Source organism: Andrena cerasifolii, chromosome 8 (genome assembly GCF_050908995.1).
Source record: "Andrena cerasifolii isolate SP2316 chromosome 8, iyAndCera1_principal, whole genome shotgun sequence".
NCBI classification, from domain to species: domain Eukaryota; kingdom Metazoa; phylum Arthropoda; class Insecta; order Hymenoptera; family Andrenidae; genus Andrena; species Andrena cerasifolii.
This window is the reverse complement of record NC_135125.1, coordinates 1,386,224-1,407,667: the sequence shown is the minus strand read 5'-3', so window position 1 is coordinate 1,407,667 and position 21,444 is coordinate 1,386,224. Positions and strand designations below refer to the sequence as shown.

Below are 21,444 nucleotides of genomic sequence, written 5' to 3'. Positions count from 1 at the left end.
TGGATTCGGTTTATGGAATGCGTGCCCGACAAAACGAGCAATAAAAGATAAAAGTCGGTTAAGAATTCACTGAGATACGGAATTTTTTCCACAGACAGCAGGCACTTTGGGCGCTATCGCCAATTAAACAAAATCGGATGGATATCGACATGGCAAATAGTGACAGCTAATTCCTTTCTGAATTTGTTTATTACATTCTTACTCACATGCAAAAGATGTGGTTTGGAAAGATTCGATAAAGTTTTATTTACTAATAAACAATAATAAAAATGTAAAGCAATAAATCACGGTTTTGACGTTCTCCAATACTTCTGAAGGCTATTAGTTCCATTCTTCAAACTTATATCTTTCAATTAACATAACCACAGGAAATATTATCTATAATCATAGATTAAATTGATATTTTAGACGGTTCTGGTTGTAGTAAACTCGGTAGACATTCCACATTTTCAGCCATTGTAAAGTTATATTTCGGAAATTCTGACCTATCAACAAATCGCCTGTTTTATGTTTTCCGCTATTGCCAAGTGCCAATTAAAGATTTTATGTAAAAAAACCTACACTTAGATGAGCAAAATCTTATTAAATTAGCCCCAAACATTGTCCTACTAAAGTTTTCATCCAACTTTGTCAGAAAAAGATAGAAAAAAACACGTTTTGGTCGCAATTCAGGTATTTTATATTTTAGCAAATTTAATTCCCGACAAAACGAGCAAAAAAAATCAAAAATCGGTTGAGAATTGACGGAGATCCGGAATTTTATCCACAAAAAGTCACTATGGTACCACTGTATGGTGCGACGCTTGTCCCATATGGGGTAACATAAATAGTGCACATGTCCTAAATATTTAAAATTAAATTATTTAAATATTTTAATTTTACCTGATTAAAATGAAGAAGAGAAGAATTACATTTTTTATTCCACTACGTTACCATTATTCAAATGTTCATTAACACGTTCAAGATGGTGACGTATTTTCCCGAACGCTCCCAAACGCCGACGCATATTAGGACCAAGCGGCTCAACTTTACCGAAGCTTTTCCTGTCCTTGTGTAAAAGGTACTTATTTTTTCGATGTTTAATCTTTTCACCGGTTATATACATGTAGCTATAAAGCATAAAACGATAAAATAGTGCAATGACACTACGATGGGTCACGCCGGTAATTTTAGCGTTTTCAACATTTATGCCGAGGTGTCCTTTCTATTTCCAACAGTATTTCTACTGTTCCCGGTTTCTCGTTATATTTTTTTTCCTCCTGTGTTGTACTTCTCTTTTTCGACAGTATTTATATTTTTTTTTTACGAAAATAGATAATTATATTCAAAACTATTTTCGATCACACATAACTAGTAAAAATTTATTTTCCAATCATTTTTCACCCAAACCAAAATATAATAACAGTAGAATAATAATTTCAACAAAATTTTATATACCTATATCATGTCGGCGTGCATCACGAAAAGTATCACGTTTCATTTGTCTTATGAAAACCAGCACTTTGGACTTTGTGACCTTGAAAAATAGCACGTTTCGATTTTGGTCTCGAAAAGTAGCATGTTTTCATTTATAACGATGAAGAATAGCGTATTGTGTTTTTCCACAACAAAAACTAACACGTTTCAGTAGTCCGCCAAGAAAAGTTGTATGGCTTGCTTCTAGTCGCAAAAACTTTCACTTCTAGCTGCGAAGAATATCACTTTAAATATTGAATAGGCTTCTTTGCATTCTACTGCAAAAATAAATAGGTAAACGTTTCTTTTATCTGAAATGAACATCTTTAATGAAATAGGTGGAACTGAATCAAATATAAACAAACTTAAATTAATTTATTTAATTAACAATATTAAATCTTATCTTCTGCCTGGATAAGACCTTTAGACACCATTGTTGATAAATCTTCTTCTTTTTTGTTGAATTTTCCTTGTTATAATAAAATAAAAAACTTAACATATTTTTATATAATGTGGAAAAAATATTTATCTGTTACTCACCACCTAGCATTATAAGATTATATTCTTCCTGTACTACGTCATCTTTATTCTTATTTTTAACAGGTGCTGGAGGAGGCAAATTATAATTATTCGATCATTCATAATCTATAATTGTTTCATTCGTTTGAAGCACATGAAGTTTAAAGATCATGAAGACATTTTCATATTTTATCAATTTATTATGAGTTCACCTATATACTTACAATCATCATGGTCACTATAACACATATTAAACTTAATTACTTTTTCACAAGGTAAACGTCTGTTTATATAGATAACTAGTAGCCATCGAAGATCTACGTCAACTGTTCGTAAACTGAAATATCCTAGGCTTCGTAAAACAAACGAAACGTGCTACTTTTTGCCGCAGTGTTCCGAATATACGATTGTTCGTGACGAACTGTGAATCGTGCTCGCTATCGTGGTTAATGCCAAATCATGCTAAGTAGTTATCGGAGGAAATGATGAATCGTGCTTCTTTTCGTGATAAATTGAAATCTGCTAGTCTTTATTGGAAAAATAAAGCGTGCTACTGTTTGTAACGCGCGTCGATGCATTATGTAGCACTATATCCTCAAAACATTGCTGCCCATATTTTGATGTAATAATTATTATAAAATCGTATCCTGCTGTTAAAGAACTGTGTAGCATACTTTTATTTATCATAATAGTAGAACCAAACAATACCCTTTTTACACTATGTCAGTTTCTTTTGCCACTTTGACTATTTTGCTTGCAATGATCTATATAGGTGGGTCACCTCGGCTTTGGGAGCTTCCACCAGTGACCCACCCGTGGGTCAAGCCGTACCGAACGTGTTAAGATTAATTATTAATCAAACCGATTCTTGCCATGTTATAAAACACTGTTATTTCGTTGGAGGGGCACATGCAACTGGTATAAAACAAAATGTATCAATGTTCATCATCCTACAGTTTTCTATATACTTTATGAAATACTTAACCCTCTGGCAGGCACTCCTCTTACAATTAGTGTCATACAAACAGACGCTGTCGTGTATCAGTATCCTCTCGCTACAGGCTCACGGCTCTGGGCTAGCAACGAGCGCTTAGCGAGTAGCGGAGACGATTCTCAAGCGCCAATGGCGCGAGTGAGAGAAAACGAGAGCGAGCGAGAGATTACGAGATTGAGAAATTTCAATTTGTTTGTTAAAAATTTACAAAATATGTGCATATTTAAACATATAACAGATAGTGTAGAACATAAAATATCGTAAACACTTTTTAACATAACATTCACATAAATTTATTCGTTCGGTGACAAGCAATCTTTTTCTTTGGCTGTCTTTAAGCAGGGAAAACGTACTGCGGCCCTCATATGAAAATTCCAATTTCTTTCACTAAGATAATTTTGAACAATAATTATGTATCGGTAGATATGCGAAAGTGAAAATATAAGTTAACAATTTTTGGCGGTTCGCTGGAATTTACAGATGCCAATAGTATTATGCTTGTTGTATGACGTACATGTGTGATGTGCGGAGACGTTACATCCGTTTATACTTAGGGTAAACGGACCTACAATTTTCGGGTAAGTCTGTACTTACGGTTTCATGGGTTTGTGCTACATACTTCAATTGCTATTGATTGCAAAGAAAGCACTCCAAATCACCATTTTGAATAAAATCTTAATGTCTTTCCTATTTCAAATATATGAAGTGAAGGCAGTATTCAATAAAAGACATAAAAATTAAATTTTCTAAACAGCAAAAACCTTGTAGTCATATTATAAATCGAGACTTTGTTGCTTAGCAGACACTTTTCAGAACATGAAGTTTCCACCATAAATTTTAATGTAAATATTGCATGGTAGAAAAGAGAAATCTTAGTTAAAAGATAAGTACTTAGGAATCCTAGAATGAAGCAATGGCAGGAAAATGTTTTTTTTTCTCTATAAATTGGCATGTATGTACTCAGTACATATATTTATGCGCCCACCAAAGAGCTAAACATAATTACTTAAATCAGTGTAAGTTTACCTTTTGGATTCTTAGGATATGATGGTACATTCAAATTATATTTCATTATAATTAAATAGGTACTTGTATAAATTTTTCAACGAAGAAAAAATAGATAACTATTAGATCAAATTTTACTTGTATTATGCATTTCCACTTGATAAACATCTAAAGGCTCTGGGTACTGGGGCAGTGACAGTACCGAGAACTCAGTATATATTGCCTTCAAAGAACAATATTTTAATCAATAAACAGACAGATTGTTATTAGTACATTTTAGTTTTGTTTTTCTTACTTTTCCTTTATTAACTTCAAATTGATATAGTTATGAACAGTGAATAAGAAGAGTTAAATATTCAGTTACTACCATCAAAGTGAAACAGCTTTGACACTTCTGTATTCTTTATGCTTAATGTAGGCCATTGTAACTTCAGGCCGTAAATAGAATAACACTGTGTTTAATACTTGTAATGAGGTACTTATTATATGCGAGGTATACGCATGCCTAACAGTCATGTAGAATAATAATCGCATATCATGGCATTAAAACGATCTTATTACAAATTGTGATCTAAACACGTATATGTTCATTGTTTAATGTAACAGTTTCATTGTTTCGTAGAATGAGGTACTACTTGGATTTAACTATACCTAATTATGTTTCCCTTTTAATAATAATTTATTTATGTAGCAAGTTTCCGTGGAATGGAACATTACAGAGAGAATAGACAGTTCTTGTTGTTTATAGTTAGTATTAAAGAAATTTGCAACCTGCGGGAGCAGTCAATGGGCTCATGTTTGACCAGCACCCTCAAAGCGCATCTTTGCAGTTAATACTTTTGCACAGGTCGACAATGTAGGCTTCATTTATTAAAGTTTTATTGTACCCATCTATTCCCTTAAGCAAATTGATGAATTTCCTTATATGCCTTAGTTTACATTTTTTGATGTTATTCAATGTTTTTTACACGGATAAACATAGTTGTATCTGTTTTTTTATATTTATCACACTAACTATGCTATGCTAATACATATTAGATGCTACAATTTACTATATATCTATGTATACAAAACGAACTTATTCAATTTTGTTTAAATCAACAATTTATAAGTATGATTGAATCATTTGTTTCCTTTAGAAAGTAAATAAGTTGGAGTTTCATTGGATGTAGATTGAAATAACAGTACTTCAATTTTACACGTACATTACAGAATGCGAGGCAAAGCAAATAACAAAAACTGTTTTCCTTGATTGATATCAGATGCGTAATACTAAATCACACATATAAAGCCAGCTTTAGACAGACAGTTTTTCTCACAGTTTTGGAGCATACACTCCAGGCGTGCGCTCCAAAACTGTACGTGCAAAGTCTCCAACGTGATAAAGGACGATCACGCATTCCCGGCGCGCGCGTCTGGAGTGCAGGTCTGAACTTGTCCTTTATACGTTCAGATGTGATTGATGTGCCACGCACCACCCGCCAGATCGTGCTTTATAGGAATAACAGTGAAAATGTGGTCCAAAGACAGTTTGAAACAATTTATCGCAATTTACGGAAGCTTCCCCTGCCTGCGAAAACTAAAACCGTGGCGATCTCTATCTTCACGCCATCTCTTGACCCATATTCTTGTTTTACGTTGTTGCTCTTCCGGTTTAAAATAAGCATGCAATACAATGCAAGCGATCGCTCGAGTTCTTCGCTTTTTTTATCAAAGACATTTTACTTGCACGATATCAGCGATGTAGTTGGCGTAGCGTGGCGCGTCTCACTGAACTGTTCGCCCCGCGGACATGCCACGCTTCACGCGAAATCTTGCAAATTTGGAGCGGACGCTTCAAATTTGCCGTCCTGGCGCGCGCGCTTGGAGTGTTGCGCTTTGAACATCACGCTTCAGGAGTGCGCTCCAAGCGCACGTTCCAGCTAGGCACGCCGGAGCGACACACCAAGCCTGAATATTTGGAGCGGCCGTGTAAAGCCGGCTATAATACTTTGTTAACATTTCTGTCGTCAGGTTATTCTACACCTTTTCATAGTGTCAATATCTTTTTTAAAGTGCTAATCAAGTTTTCCTAATGTTATCTTGGATCAAAATGATTTTTTCTCCTTGCTAAATGTCACTGATAAACAATTCAGCTATTAACCTACCTTAAAAAATTAATCAAAGATAGGAATAAATAATCACAACGTATTTTTTAATAGTTCAGGCACTCGAACTCAGTAATATAAAGTGAGAGTTAAACTTCTGAGTGTTTAGTTGGAAAATGCAATTTTAATATTAACTCCAAGTTACAAGTAACCTAATGTTGCATAGGTTTTTACATAGGGTGCATCCACTCTACAGTTTTCCCTGAAACAGATAGCAAACATAGTATGTTAATTAATCTGATTATAAATCCAATTGTAAACACATTGATATTAAGCAGTTAATACTCTACAAGTATTTGCGATATTATGTATATACAGTACTTCCTCGCTGAGCGCTCGCCGGTCGGTACCGGCGTTGAGCACTCATCGTGAAGGGGGCCCTAATTCCGAGCGATCGTTTCTCGCTTCTTTCTTGCCGAAGGGGGAGGGGGGCGAGATGGAACGTTTTGCGTGCGCGACGGACGCAGCCTTCAGACGTAAACGATTCCACATCGCACGCATCGTTACTGCTCGACGCATGCGTGCCACGATCAGATAGCCAGACACGTCACGACCTTTTTTTGCGCCCGAGGCGAGTTTGCTAAATTCCTTCATTTACTATAATACATTTATTGGGTTTCTTGATGACCTTACTCTTAACTTTTACTCGTAGTTTAAAACAGTTGTAGTACAATTTGTAGTATTTCATTTAAAAAATTATTTTCAACAATGCCAACAATGGAAAGACCATTTTGCGCCTCTTGTCAACATTACGCATTAGCAGTTGCCCAATTTTGCAGAGTAAAGTCATAAATAATCTCAAATAAATGTATTATAACAAAGGGCGCAATTTGGCACGTTCGCGTAGGGCGCAAAAAAGACTTGAGCTGGGCCTGCCTCAAGCTTTCGCGTACAAGCATATTAACGCGTCGTCTGTCTCGTACCGTCCTCGCTCGCTTTCAGTGCCTCTCGCTCACTCTCATTCCATCTCGCCCCCGCCTTCGCCGGACAAGAGTGAGACAGAAGTGGTGGGGATAGCGAAAAGTCCACATCGTGTACACCAAACCGAGCCCTCAGCGAGGAAGTACTGTATGTACAATATGCGCATTTGGATATGAGAATTCATTACGCTCTCTTACTATCACACTGAGCAAAAGAAATATATTTAGACTGTACAGTCTAAAGTACTGCGCTGCGCTGGATCGCGCAGCATATTCGATTATGTTCGTAGCTGTTCCACAAGTCTTTGTATGGAAAGATTGTTGCATTTGTTACGTATTTTAGCGGGGATTCTGGGAATGTGGACGTGGGTTGGTGTCCGTGGAGCGTTGGACCACACTGCTCGTTGGAGTGCGCGTGTTTTAAAGAAATAAAAGAAACTGATTCTAAGTTAAAATTTTGGAGTTTATTTCTGAGTCAGGCATGAACTGTTCAAGGAAGCGATCAAAGACAGAATGTATGTAGCGTTCCAAAATATACTCCGAGCTCCTCGATGAAATCAATGGCACAGTGCTCCTTGCCTTTCCATAAATCGTTGTAGTCCAATCAGCATGGATGCTGCAACCAATTCAAACGGTAGGTTGTCCTTCGTGTGTTCTTCCGCCCTCGCGAGTTGTTCACCAAGTTTCCCTTCATTTTCAGGTGGTGGGGGAAGCGCGCTTTTCCATTACGTATTCCATCATTCGTTTGGAGTGGTTGACACACGTAACAATTGACAAAGGGAAGTAGCATCCCAAAATCTTCCTGACTTGATCCAAAACCTGCGATTCATCTCAAGGTCTGCTAATTGGTTTCCTCTTCCTGCTTTCGAACTCCGTCCAAGATCCTTCCAACACGTGCCACACGCATCGCGTATCCGTAACAATTGTAGATACTTTAAGAAGTAGATATAAACGTATACTTTCAAATTTCTTTCCTGGTGTTGCGTACGCGAATGTTAGACACGAATGCCGAACCGTAGTTGTACTTTTACACACGTCGACTTGATATCACGTGACAGCTCAGGTGTTAATAAGTCTGTACTCGTGGATTAACATGAAACAGTAAATGGTATATTTAATAAAAAAAGAACTGGATACAGAGAGATGATCTATTGTAGCTGCTGCCAGCTTGAATGTTTGCTTCGATCTAATCAGAAGAACGGATATTTCCGCTAAAGTAAATGTTAAGCCAACACGATTGGTTGCTTCCAAAAACAGGGTGTGAAAATGAGACCCGTAATTGACTGGGCCCAAAGCTAGGCGTGCGAAATCGGTCAGTGGTGGGAAGTCGGGCTTATCCGAGGGAAAGTCGTTTTTCCCTCGACCCTCGCACCGTGGATGTGGCAAATCTCAGCCCCGCGATACCACTCGACAGACCCAAACATTCTTGGGTCTAGGCTCGGGCCGCGACATTTGGCTTATATCAGCCCAGAACCATTACAACCCACCCGCAATAAACTATCCCGAAGTTATGACTGGGTCTAGACGGTGACAGAAAAAGTACAGAATTTGGCGTCTCAACACATAGTAATGATTGCATACAATTCTCTGGCTAAGTTCACGCGATAGCGTAACACAGTATTCGTCCAAACTGAATGCGCACTTTTGTTTGATGTGTCGTTGTTTGTCGAACGCACGGGATAAGAACAAGTCAATGACGACACAGTTAATCGCTTTATTCTATTCTTTATTCGACGACCTTCTCGATCAACGGTACAGAACAGACTGTCTCTCTAGAGACTTCATCCACGTTATCTCCCCTAGCAATACCTCGGGAGCGGGCATTGTTTATATTAACGGCCTCTTACAGAGCCACCCAGTCGTTCCGCACGTGATCGTTCTAGGCCACCCAAACATCCCGCACGTGTTCATTGGCTTCCGAGAATCTCCACTATCGCTGACCGTGTTTGTATTATCGGAAGTCTCAATAAATTTCAATGCCGCTAACACATGCGACCTGGCTTACGTTGCGGACCACATTAACCACGCAGAGCAACATCATGTGACGCGACCCGGCGCTGCGCGCTTCGTCTGTATGCGACGGGCGGCGATGACCGTGAGCACAACAGTGAATAGAGTCACGGGCACAGCAATGCAGCTCCTTTTAATGTGTTGTTGCGCGGCGCGGCGCTGCTCTTCCCCTACTTGAAATGTCCCCCTATTGCTGATCTACTGCTCGTGACGTCACCATTGCCCGTAGCTCTGTGTCCGTGGGTATCTGACTGGGTGCCTTGCGGGGCACCTAGTTTTACATGCCTGCGGTAAGGCTAAAACCACAGTGTTGTGACCGCGTTCATAGAGGTCGCCCTCTATCTTCTTCTCCCTACCACTCGGCACGACGTTCGGGTTACTCGAGGCACGCTGCGATCGTGCATTGTTTCTGTTGGAATGCAACGATATCTACACGCAAGATAGCAGTTGGCGACCGTTGGGCCTCTTGACGCCTGGGGTTTTTCCTCGACCTTTTTTTATCTGTTTCTAGAGATTCAGGGAAGGATGCGGAGGCCACGGTTTTTCCGTTCAGTCTGCACCGAGCCTCCATGGTGCAGAGACATAGTATCAAGCAACAGTTATAGCTAGCAAAGTTGTATTTTACCATTGTAACATGGACATCACTTATTGTTAATAAATATATTATTTTTTATTTTACTATAAAGTCGAACAGTTTCGAGGCATTGCGATTCCCAGCTGATCGGCAACGACACGTGTTCTTTGCATTTCTTATCTTATTCCAAGTATTTGTAGCTTATAGTAAATATATAGATCTCATAAACCAGTAGCGGATTACATACACCTCACAAAACCTAACGATGGCGTAGTCAGTTTAGTGAAAAACAGTATCCAAAAGGGAACCGGATATTATCAATCGTACAGGGCAACAGAAAGGTTAACCGCCAACATGTCGGCGCTTGAGGAAATCAAGCAGCTAACTTTAGCAGTTAAAAGTAGGCTGCAGTTACAACTAGCTCGTACAAAGGTAGAACAGGCACAAGCTCTGCCGTCGAAGAAAATGTCTACTGAAATTTTCAACCAGTTGGATAATCGCCTGGAAAAGTACGTGTATCAAACGGCACAGGAAAAAAAGCCGTTTAAGAAATGGCTAAAGAGGCATGAACACACGATCACGAAGGAAGCAGAATCACTTTCAGCAGCCATGCAAACTTAATTAATACTTGTAAGTATGCTAGGGCCAGTCGAATTCGATCGTCTTACGGACCTCGGTGTGTCGACCGATCCTATGACCATGACGCAAGTACAGGTAATCGAAAAATTAAAACATTTATTCGTTATCCGTCGCCCGGATCGTAATACTTAATCACACGTATGAAAAAAGCGTACTTATCTGCCTCCACATATACCGTACTAACATCATGCAACGAAATTCGATCGCGCGAGTTTAACAGACGGTCATCTAAAGATAGTGTGATGAAGTGTCACGGAGCGAACATCACGACAAGCGCTGCGCGGCGACGGCCAAGCCGGGCCGATCCGATCCGAAGCGCGACTTGGCCGGGGGGGATAAGTTCACAAAAATAGATCTTAAACAAGCTTACTTACAAATGGAAATACATCCCGATGACAGGGAACTATTAACGTTAAATACCCCCCCCCCCGGGGGGGGGGGGTTATACAGATGTTCAAAAATTCTTATTTACTGATTGTGTGCCTTTTGAATGGCTTGCGGCACCACAAAAAATTTGTTGATCAAGATCAAACTTTCAGAGCTTAAATAACTTTATAAAAGGCAACTTTTACCCACTATTAGAAGTCATGAATAGTAAAAAAATATTTTGCCCCTATATTTCGTTCCAGCCTAACGGACAGCATTTCAAGTCACACGAATTTGATTGGTTTTTAAAGTCCCGCGGAATCGTACATCGAACGTCGGCTCCGTTCCATCCGGCGACGAACGGACAGGCCGAATGGTTCGTTCAAACATTAAAAATAGCGTTAAAAAAGGAGTGTAAAGACGCGGGGATTGGTCGATTGGAATTACGCGAAGCATTACACATGTTTCTGTTGCATTATCGTACGACCACGCACCAAGCGACGGGTGTATCATCGGCGGAAAGAATACTAAATAGAAAACTGCAATTACCCCCTCGAAACGCTGAGGAGCCGGCGAAGCAAATAGCGATAAACCGAGTGCGTGAAGTGCGAGTGGCAGAAACAGTCCAGTGCTGGAATTATCAGGGAAGACTATGTGGTGTTTCGGTCGAATTGAACGCAAAGTGATACGACTGCACTATATAATGCGCCTAGACGACGGTAAAAGATGGACGCTCCACGTCTATCAAATCCTGAAAGCTAGAGGAGTACAAATGTAGCGCGTCACAGAAATGGAAGACGACTATGCACCACCCGATGAAGCAAATGCAAATGCGGAGGCACGATCAGGGACTCAAAAGGAGGAAACGACCCTCGATCTACGGAAATCAACACGAGAACGCAAGCCGCCTGAGCCTTATGAGGTCCACATTACCCACTAAGCAAATACTAGAATGTAAGAAATGGAAGTGAGCGAGGGAATACTCCTTCCGCTACCGCGGACAACATGTAAACCGGGTGTAGTACGCACCATAAAAGTTTTTTTTGTTTTGCCTTTGTGAGCTGCCATGTTTCTTTTATTTCATACGGAAAGGAAGAGTGTTAGATATGCGATCAAACAGCGCGCCTATTTGTTGGGCGCGAGCGCGGCGGAAAGGAAGCGACCTTGGAAGGCCTGCATGTCAGGGTTACTTCCGTCTCCTGTTCTGCACTATGGAACTGTGTGATTAATAAATGTTAAAGTGTTTGTGGAACACGTCAGTTTTCCATAATTCCTTCGACCTCCTGATAGATCGCGTCGGTTTCCCACAGCTACGGATTTCCGCGAATTAGGACATAAGACCCGCTGCGACCGAGGCAAGGCACCTCGAGTGGGGATTGAAGGTCGGTTTATACAGCCACCGGCCGGGCCTTCCGTGAAGTGCCGAGCCTCTATGGTAAGCTTATGGAGGCGAGGAGCCGCCGAGCTCGGCGGCTCCTCGTTGCCCGCTGTGCCCGGGCTCGGTGGCCGCGCGCGTTGAGACGACGGGCCGGACGGGCCGAGTCCGTGCCCTGTCGAAGTGCAACATTGCTGGATTTTATGCTCCCAAGACGTAGGGTAAATCCCGGAGACGCGGTCGATCTAATATGAAATGGCTATTAAAACTAATATAGATATTACTTACTTTATTAGAGCAAACCTATATGTTCAGAATTTTATGCTGATTCAGAAATACTGGTCGATATTTGCTTTAAAACAATATTTACTGTAAATCGTGTTGAAAACTGAAATCATGACATCTGGCCACCTCTCTCGAGGTGCCGGGAGAAATGGTTTTTGTCGTTGGCACAGACCACTCACATAATTATTCATGGAAAATTAACAAACTATAAAGTTAAATTATTTATGAGTGAATACAACTACAGATTCATTGATCTTTAATTTGTTTACGCTAAACAAGTAAAGAACACATCAAAGAAAAAGTGAACTACTGGCGATTAGCAAGGCAAATGAATACAAAAGTGAATAAATAAACTAAATAAACAAAAATAATAATAAAATAATAATAAAAAATAGAAAATCAATAAAAAAATCATAACTGGACCATCTCACCTTTCTGCAGCGAGAGATGGTCCTCTCGTTAGAAAAGAGGTTAGATGTAACCTCAATTTACCTTTTATCTTTATATATAAAAGTAAAAAATGTATGTATGTATGTATGTTTTTTTGTTCCGCAAGGCTTCTATACCACTGGACTGATAGTGATGCGGCTTTCACCGTTTTATACAGCATTTCTCCAGAAAGCTTTTGGTGTATAGAACATTTATATATGGCAAAAGGAAATATTATCTTAAAGCAAATATCGACCAGTTTTTGCGAATCAGCAAAAAATTCTGAACATATAGGTTTGCTCTAATAAAGTAAGTAATATCTATATTAGTTTTAATAGCCATTTCATATTAGATCGACCGCGTCTCCGGGATTTACCCTACGTCTTGGGAGCATAAAATCCACCAATGTTGCACTTCGACAGGGCACGGACTCGGCCCGTCCGGCCCGTCGTCTCAACGAGCGCGGCTACGGAGCCCGGGCACAGCGGGCAAGGAGGAGCCACCGAGTTCCCGCCGAGCTCGGCGGCTCCTCGCCTCCGTAGAGGCTCGGCACGGCACGGACGGCCCGGCTCGGTGGCTGTATAAACCGACCTTAAGGAGGTTCGATACCTCACTTGCGGGGCAATCGGCGAGAGGGGTAAGCCTATGCTTATACAGGGTGTCCCACTAAGGAGTGGACAGCGCGATATCTCTTAAAGTATTGTCGATAAAAATATAAAAAAATAGGGAATTGCATGGTTCGAGGGGGCCCATTTATTAGCGCGAACGAATTTTGTTTTCGATTATTATTTTAAAAGATACGATGGTCAAGTTCGGTTTTTCAAATGGAACTATTTTTTTTGAACACATGAATTGATAGTGCGTTCCAAGACAAATTCAATAAGCTTTAATGTATACACTTTATTTCCACTGGTTTTTAAGATATTGCGCTTGCAAAATTACTGATTTTCACTGGAAGAAAACCCTCTGGAATAGGAAGGACCGGGGTCGGTCTTACTGGCGCTACAGGTGGCATTGCCTGTTGAAACTGATACCTACCTGCCAAAGGTCTACGACAGGGTTCGCAGGCCCAAGAGCTGGACAATTCTTTTCCGTCAGAAATGCTACTTAGGTAGGTACATCTGCGGTATCGAGAAGCGCATCGTTACTTTTATTTCGCACTTGCTTCTACGCTCGGATGGCCGGTTCTTTTGGGAGGGATGCAAGTTGGATTGGTTAGGTTAGGAGGAGTGAAAGTTGCTAGACTAAATTTCAACCATAGGGAGCAGATTGTATCAGAACCAATCCAACTTGCATCCCTCCCAAAAGAACCGGCCATCCGAGCGTAGAAGCAAGTGCGAAATAAAAGTAACGATGCGCTTCTCGACACCGCAGATGTGCCTAACTAAGTAGCATTTCTGACGGAAAAGAATTGTCCAGCCTTTGGGCCTGCCATTTCTGGCGTAGACCTTTGGCAGGTAAGTATCCATTTCAACAGGCAGTGCCACCCGTGACGCCAATAAGACCGCCCCCGGTTTTTGCCATTCCAGAGGGGTTTCTTGCAATGAAAATCAGTAAATTTGCAAGCGCAATATCTTAAAAACCAGTGGAAATAAAGTGTATACATTAAAGCTTATTGAATTTGTCTTGGAACGCACTATCAACTCAGGTGTTCAAAAAAAATAGTTCCATTTGAAAAACCGAACTTGACCATCGTATCTTTTAAAATAATAATCGAAAACAAAATTCGTTCGCGCTAATAAATGGGCCCCCTCGAACCATGCAATTCCCTATTTTTTTTATATTTTTATCGACAATACTTTAAGAGATATCGCGCTGTCCACTCCTTAGTGGGACACCCTGTATATTGTCAAGGTCGTCATTCTAAACACCATTTCCCTTTAAACTTTTTTGCCGGTTGGCTGTAGTTTCGGAGATATTAATAAAAAACTTTCAGCATAATATATTGAAAGCTACCTCCACATCGATTTCAATGGTCTTGACATATAGTATCAAAAACATATGAAAAACTTTCGGTATAATATATTAAAACTGTTTCTTAGCCAACGGTATTAGTATTGGTTGGGGCTAAATTAGGGCGGAGGGCGCGTAAAGCATGGTAGCGAACCGATGTATGTGTTAAACTCGGTAATTCTAGTATTAAGTAAAATTTTTTGCGAATATTTTGTAAGCCAAAGCCGACCGTCAAAAACTTTAAAGAGAAATGTTCAGAATGGTGATCTTGATAACAATAGCGATATTGACCTCATCACGCGATACTTTTAACCGCAGTCTCATTTTGAACATCCCCAAACTCACATCGGTTCGCTACCATGATTTACGCGCCCCTGCCGTAATCTAGCCTCAACTAATACTAATACCATCGGCTGTGAAACAGTCGACGGCGAAGATAAGAGCGGAAGCCCAGTTCATCGGCAAGTTTACCGTACTATCTTATGCGTGAAATCTTGCTGTGCACTATCCTGATGTGCCCTAAAAAAATGTGCGTTAAACTGCATGTGTTCTAAATTGTGTGTGCACTATATTCTGTATCCTATTTTGATGTGCACTAAATTGCATGTGTAATATCGTATTGTGTAGTATTGATATGGAGCCCCCATAACAGCCTGTATATAAGAGCCCAACTTTGATTTCAATTTTTTTCAGAAACCGTGCGGTCAATTGACTTGAAATTTTAATACAATGCGGACTACACTACACTTAGAATATTACACTGAAACACTTTTCAAAGATTTCTCATCATTTTTGCTCCAGTATCGAACATCCGTGACCCTTTCGCGACCGTGGACGAGATAACTCGCTACACGGTATCTGTCGTACGATGCCACGGGCGAGTTATCCCGCAACATTATGTCGTTCGTACGATTCCACGGACGAGTTATCCCGCGACACAATATGGTTCGCACGACACCACGGACAAGATATCCCGCGTGTTTATTTACCAAGATAGTTCTATTTTGAAGAAAAATTAATTTACAAAATATCTTAGCGAATAATAAATGAAATACATGTTATTTTTAAGAACAATTTCGTTTATTTTTCTTGTACACGATATAATTCGAAGCATGGAGTAACACATAATGAAACACAATTTTGACAAAAATAAGTAGTTTCTTTACGTAAAACATTTTTTTTACACAATACACAATGTTTGGTTGGGTGACAATTTTTTGTTGTTGGAGGTATCTTTTTCGGGAAGCATCGGGAATTAAAATGAAGTGGATTAACATATAACTTTTTTCCTTTGTTATATAACTTTTCTCATGGCTTGTAATATTTCTCTAATAGTCCGGATATTATATCTTCTTTTATTTCGCAAAAATTGTTTCTATTTGGGTGAAGACAATTCCATATGACTAGATAATTACATATAGTAACATCCAGCAAGTATAACAAATATTCCTTATACCATTTAAATGTCTTTCAAAAAGACTCACAACCATGTACAATTTGATCTACGTGATCATCACCACCCATGTTAATATTATATTATTGAATGCAAGTTGGTTTTTTTATGCATTGCCCTGTAGTGTAGTCAATTTTGTCACACCTCACCTAGTGAGGAGTATGCAAAGTGCTGAGTCAATACTAGTTGTTTGTCGTGCCAACCACAAAAAGCCAGGGATTTATTGTACCTGACTATTATTTCCACTTTCTTCAGTTGTTTTATGTTCTTTATTTCGTCATCACATGACATACCTTTTTTTCTTAATCGAACGGTCCCACAAGCATGTGTGTCATTTTTGCATAAACGTTCGTATAAAGTAGGAGAGGTGTACCAATTGTCAAAGAATAGAGTTCTTCCCTGGTCTCATAAGCTTTTGAGTAAATCCAGCACAATAGAGCCCGATATTCAAAGTTACGCGGACTTCTGTTGACGTAAAAATTGCCCAGTTTATAACTTCATATTGTACACATATCCGGTTTGAGATTCGGCCGAAATAAAGGATTTTAACTTAAATCTCGCACGCTTAAGGTCGAGTTTCCTAGTCGCGGCCGCGTTGCGATTCAGCGCCACAGTGGGACAGAATCCCAAAAATAAGGAAACAAGTCAGAATTCAAAAGTTATGGGATTATGTTTGTTATATATTTCTTGAAAATTAATAATAAACACGTGTCAAAGTTTGTATGTTTTTTTTTCATGTGGAAAATTTTAAATCGAGTCTTTTATATTTTGATGATATAAAAGAGATAAGTTTTTTGGAAACCAAAATGAGTAGTATCGTTTTTGGTGAGCATGTGACGTAGCGACATCACGCGTCACGAAGGCGCGATCCGTACGAGCAACAGTATAGTGCACGCCGCGGCCGCCGGGCGGCCGCTGGCCCCGCGGTCGCCTCGCTGGAGAAGATAAGCGACGGTACCGGTATAAAGGCCGCCGCGAGCACAATCGAGGCTCTCCATCCCGTGCAACCGGCAGCCTTACCAGCTACCAGACCGTAAGGCCGAGAGCCTTTTTAGACTCCTGAAGTGTGCCAGAATCGGCCATCGCCATTACTGCACCGTTACCAGCTTCTTCCCGATATAGACCGAGAGTAATCTTGCGTCGTACACCAACGCCTCCGTGAACCTCTGCAGTGCTAAACCCAGAGGCCACCTTGCACCAGGCTGTCTCCTTACAACTCCCATTTGAGTGCGTCGAAATCGACCGCTCAAGGGTAGTTGCTCTCCTCCGCTATCCCTACTTCCTCCAGACCTCGCTGAAACCGTCGCCGCCACGAGTCGCCGAGGCATCACCGGAACGCCCGACCGTACCGGACCGACCTAATTCGAAAGCGCCTCCGCGAACTCGCGACTAACAGTAGACGCACACCTGTACCGACTACGGCGGACACAATAAAGGGATTTTTTCCCGCCACCACCTCTTATTCATTCGACGGACTCTGACACCCGACTGAGTCGGCACTATCCCTTCTCCGTCCCACCGACAAATCTCTCGCAACCGGAGACGGTTACAAGCAATAGCAAATAATTAGTTACATACAGTTCTTTTCCATAAGCAACCCATTGAAAAATTATCAGCAATTATCGGGTTTTTAGTTACCCTCCGGGAACTTCCGAGTAAATTTTTTTTTGTTTTATAATCAACATAGCAACTGCGAAAACAAGATTTGTCAATATTTGCCAATAATGGAGTAATTATCTGTATTCTATATCGTACAGTGGGGCTGAATCCCCAAAAAATAGGGGAAAATTCAACAACATCCCATTTTTCGCACTGAAAATGCCGAATATAATTAAGGAAGTTCATAAAAAAGTGTTAATATACAACTCGTACGAAGGTTTTTTCAAAATTAACGTGAATAATTCCAATAAATCTAAAAAAAAAAAAAAATATACATACTATGGAAGAGTGCAGAAATATTTGCAAACCTGTATTCATGTTATCTTATATTTCAATTACTGTTCACGAAGTGTTAATACATTCCTATGAAATTATACAATATTTGGTTAACCTTCCAATCGGCTAATTGGACGAAGAGACCCAAGAAGCCAGAAATAAAGGTTTTAAAAAGTATAGAAAAGAGTGTACGCTCAAAATATTCTCATTGCAATACAAACGAAGATGTTTTAAACTTTGTATCAATGTTTTCAGATCCAGTACTAGATAGTTCTCTAGGTATCGTTGCCAAAAAAAACTTTTTTTTATAAAGTATCTTGATAAGATTCGACATTTCGATTGGAAAAAGTGGCATGTTGATTTTTGTCTCTATTCTTGGGATTGACGCCCACTGTGCGTTGGGATCAATGCAGGCTCAGAGCCAAGCGGGAATTCATTCGTTGTTTCCCACCGGTAATTTCATATTTTCCAGAGAACGTTTGGACAACGCCTGTTTGCCAGCATTTCTAAATGACAATTAAGAACGTAGCGCTATTTTTAATAATTTTAAGCATTCTTCATTTTGACAATGAATTAATCCGTATATTGCTCTGTCGGTGGGTAGTACGTACAATGGCTTCGGACCCGCACGTAGGTACTGTTGTTACCGCCGCGGCGCCGGCTCGCGTCAGAATATGGCCATAAACCGTGACCCTAGCGAGACGCTCTGACCGATCAGCCTGATTAACTTTTTGGAATCAGATGTGGCATTTTCCTCCACTAACAAAATAAGAAGATGTTCATATATTAGATCGAAAAATGTTTCCCTGACATTGGAGTAGGAATAGAGGTACCAGTACGCCTCGCGGTGAGACACAGGAAGAAACGGGGTTGTCGGCCGACTGCGCGTGTTCCCGCCTGCTACGTCCTCCCTACAACTTTGGGCGAGAGAACTTATCTCTCGAGTATAAAGACGTGTTGGAATATCAAAACAGAAGCACGCACTGACGTATTCGATACGAGAGAAGGTGGGCCATAGGGAGGAGATATTAAGGTGAAATCAGACGGCGCGTGGAGCGGCGAGTCGGCGAGCCATGAGCGTCCTCACGGCGTGTGGGCTCGGCGAGTTTTATGCAAAGCTTGCCGATCCACGCGCCATCTGATTTCATCTGTACTGGGCAGAGGTGAAAAGCTGCTGTTTCACAGGAATGCAGGATCGATTGTTTATAACATAATCTCCTCCCTATGGCGTACCTTCTGTCGCACCCAATATGTCAGGGCGTGCTTTTGTTTTGATATTCGACCGCATGTTTATTCTCGAGACATAAGGGATCCGTCTTTAATTTGTCGGGAGGACGAAGCAGGCGGGACCACGCGCAGGCAGTGAGCTATCCCTTTTCTTCCTGTGCCTCTCCACGAGGCGAATGATGGTGGACTTGGTGGATAATACTTCGTAATTGCTAAATAAAAACTGAACAGGCTGACTTATGTCCCTAGCATGGTGGAATAGAGTTCGTCGAAACGATCACCGTTGTTTGTCGTTTACCTAACTCGTTGGAGGCCTCGGTTCTTATATACAATGAGTGTAAAAAGTATTCGTACAGCGACCAATTTAAAGTAAAACTTTGTATATCCATGTCAGTAATCAATTTTAACAGAAAAAGATGATTAATAAATATTCTTAGATGTTTGTAGAATAGATCTTGTATAAACAAAATTGTATTCCCCTTCACATTTATATAAATATGAAGGAAAACAAATGAACGTGCATAACTAGACGCGTAGTAAGTATTCGGACAGTTAAATAAAGGATGAATAAACTATGGACATAAACTAAATATTTAATGTATTAATAATTTGTGGGATAGCCTTTTGATTTTATACTAGCTTCGAGCCTTCTTGGTATTGGTTATTATTTAGTTGGATGTTATAGCAGGTTGTGTTTTACTCTACTAGTATATACAGGGTGATTCTTCAGCGACGCATGTCAAAGAGATGCTGCCTGGTGCCCCGTGGCGAGGACAACCCCCCGCAGTGCCTCATCGAATTTTATGGCTTTCGACCCTCGAAAGGGTTGGAATATCATTAAAAACTCAGAAATTTCCAGAATTTCCGCATTTCTCATCAAATTAATTGATTCCTTATGTTTAGCCGCTGAAACTGACACCAAGAACGACGTAAATCGGATCATATGAAGGAAATTCCATGAAAAATTAATTTATATCATTTGAAGTTATGTTCGTTAATAATAGTCCGATTTCCATGAAATTTCGTATATTTTTCATCGGAAATCATAAGGAATCCATTAGTGTCACTTCCATATCGATACAATATAGAATAAAGAATTATGTTATTTCTGAAACAGGAAAGAATCCTCGGCCATAGACCCTTTCAAGTGCGCTCGAACCCAAGTGGGATTCTGAACGCTGCGCGGCTGGAGTCTGGCCGGCGTCGCTTTAGTTGGTACATATTCCTTAAATAAAAGTTTGCCTTTCCATAATAATAAGCTTTCGACACCAGCTATGTTCTGCCCTGGGCGATATGCTCTTTGAAATCGCTGTAATAAAATATTGATAATCGGTTGTATTTTGTAACTTCTGCTAGTAACAGTATTATTGTTTACATCTGTATAGATGAAATGCAATATTTGCATGATCCGTAAGAATTTTGTTCTCGGCATAATTCTTCTGACAAATTGAATATTATACATCGGATTAGTGCACCAATAGAAAGATACTGTGAGCAAGCGGACTATACCCATATATATTATGATAGCGATAAAACAATATATATCGTTGGATGTAACATTATTGTAACGCCTCGAAAAACCATCTTTACGGCTGTATTTGTTACTTTTAACCCAAATTGGATTGAGGTATCCATATAGAACACCAAATTGAAGTGGGGCAACTACGCTCTCGTAAGCCCGATTCTTGTTGTACTCCGCTACAGTTATCCATATAATTTATCACACATGGTTCAAAATTTCCTGTGATGGTTGGAAATTTTCACTTTCTTTCTTTCATCGTTCAGATAATGGAATATCATCATCGTTTATAGTTAACTGTGTATCCTCGATGCTATCATTGTCACTATCGCTGATAATTCGATTTCTCAAACGTCGAGGCATCATTGTCGATACTCACAAAGTGCTGCGCCAATACTGAAATTGTATTCTCAACATAATAGGGTAAACGCACCAATAAATGAACATTTAAGGCTAATGAATGAACACTATTATAAAATTATGTTTGCAGCGCGATTGATTCCACGTCCTGCAAAAATTGTTTAAATATGAAGCAAGAAATTAAAAGAAGTCTCTAATTAATTAGTTGCTTGTTTTAATAACTTATTTTACTCATTTTAATATAAATGTCCACTCACTGGTACGTGTTCATTTACCCTA

General features: G+C 40.0%; 1 protein-coding gene across 6 annotated transcripts in view; it reads right to left on the bottom strand.

Annotated features, from left to right (window-relative positions):
* Window positions 1–580: 580 nt before the first annotated feature.
* LOC143372209 (uncharacterized) overlaps window positions 581–21,444 on the bottom strand; it is a 568,382-nt gene continuing 547,518 nt past the window's right edge. For 4 of the 6 annotated variants that reach the window (XM_076818223.1, XM_076818224.1, XM_076818225.1 and 1 more), the window contains one exon: window positions 581–6,322. In XM_076818223.1, coding sequence (XP_076674338.1) covers window positions 6,262–6,322 — 61 coding nt within the window. In that variant the 3' untranslated portion in view covers window positions 581–6,261. The remainder of the gene's footprint in view (window positions 6,323–21,444) is intronic. The other 2 variants (XM_076818226.1, XM_076818228.1) reach the window with 1 other exon arrangement.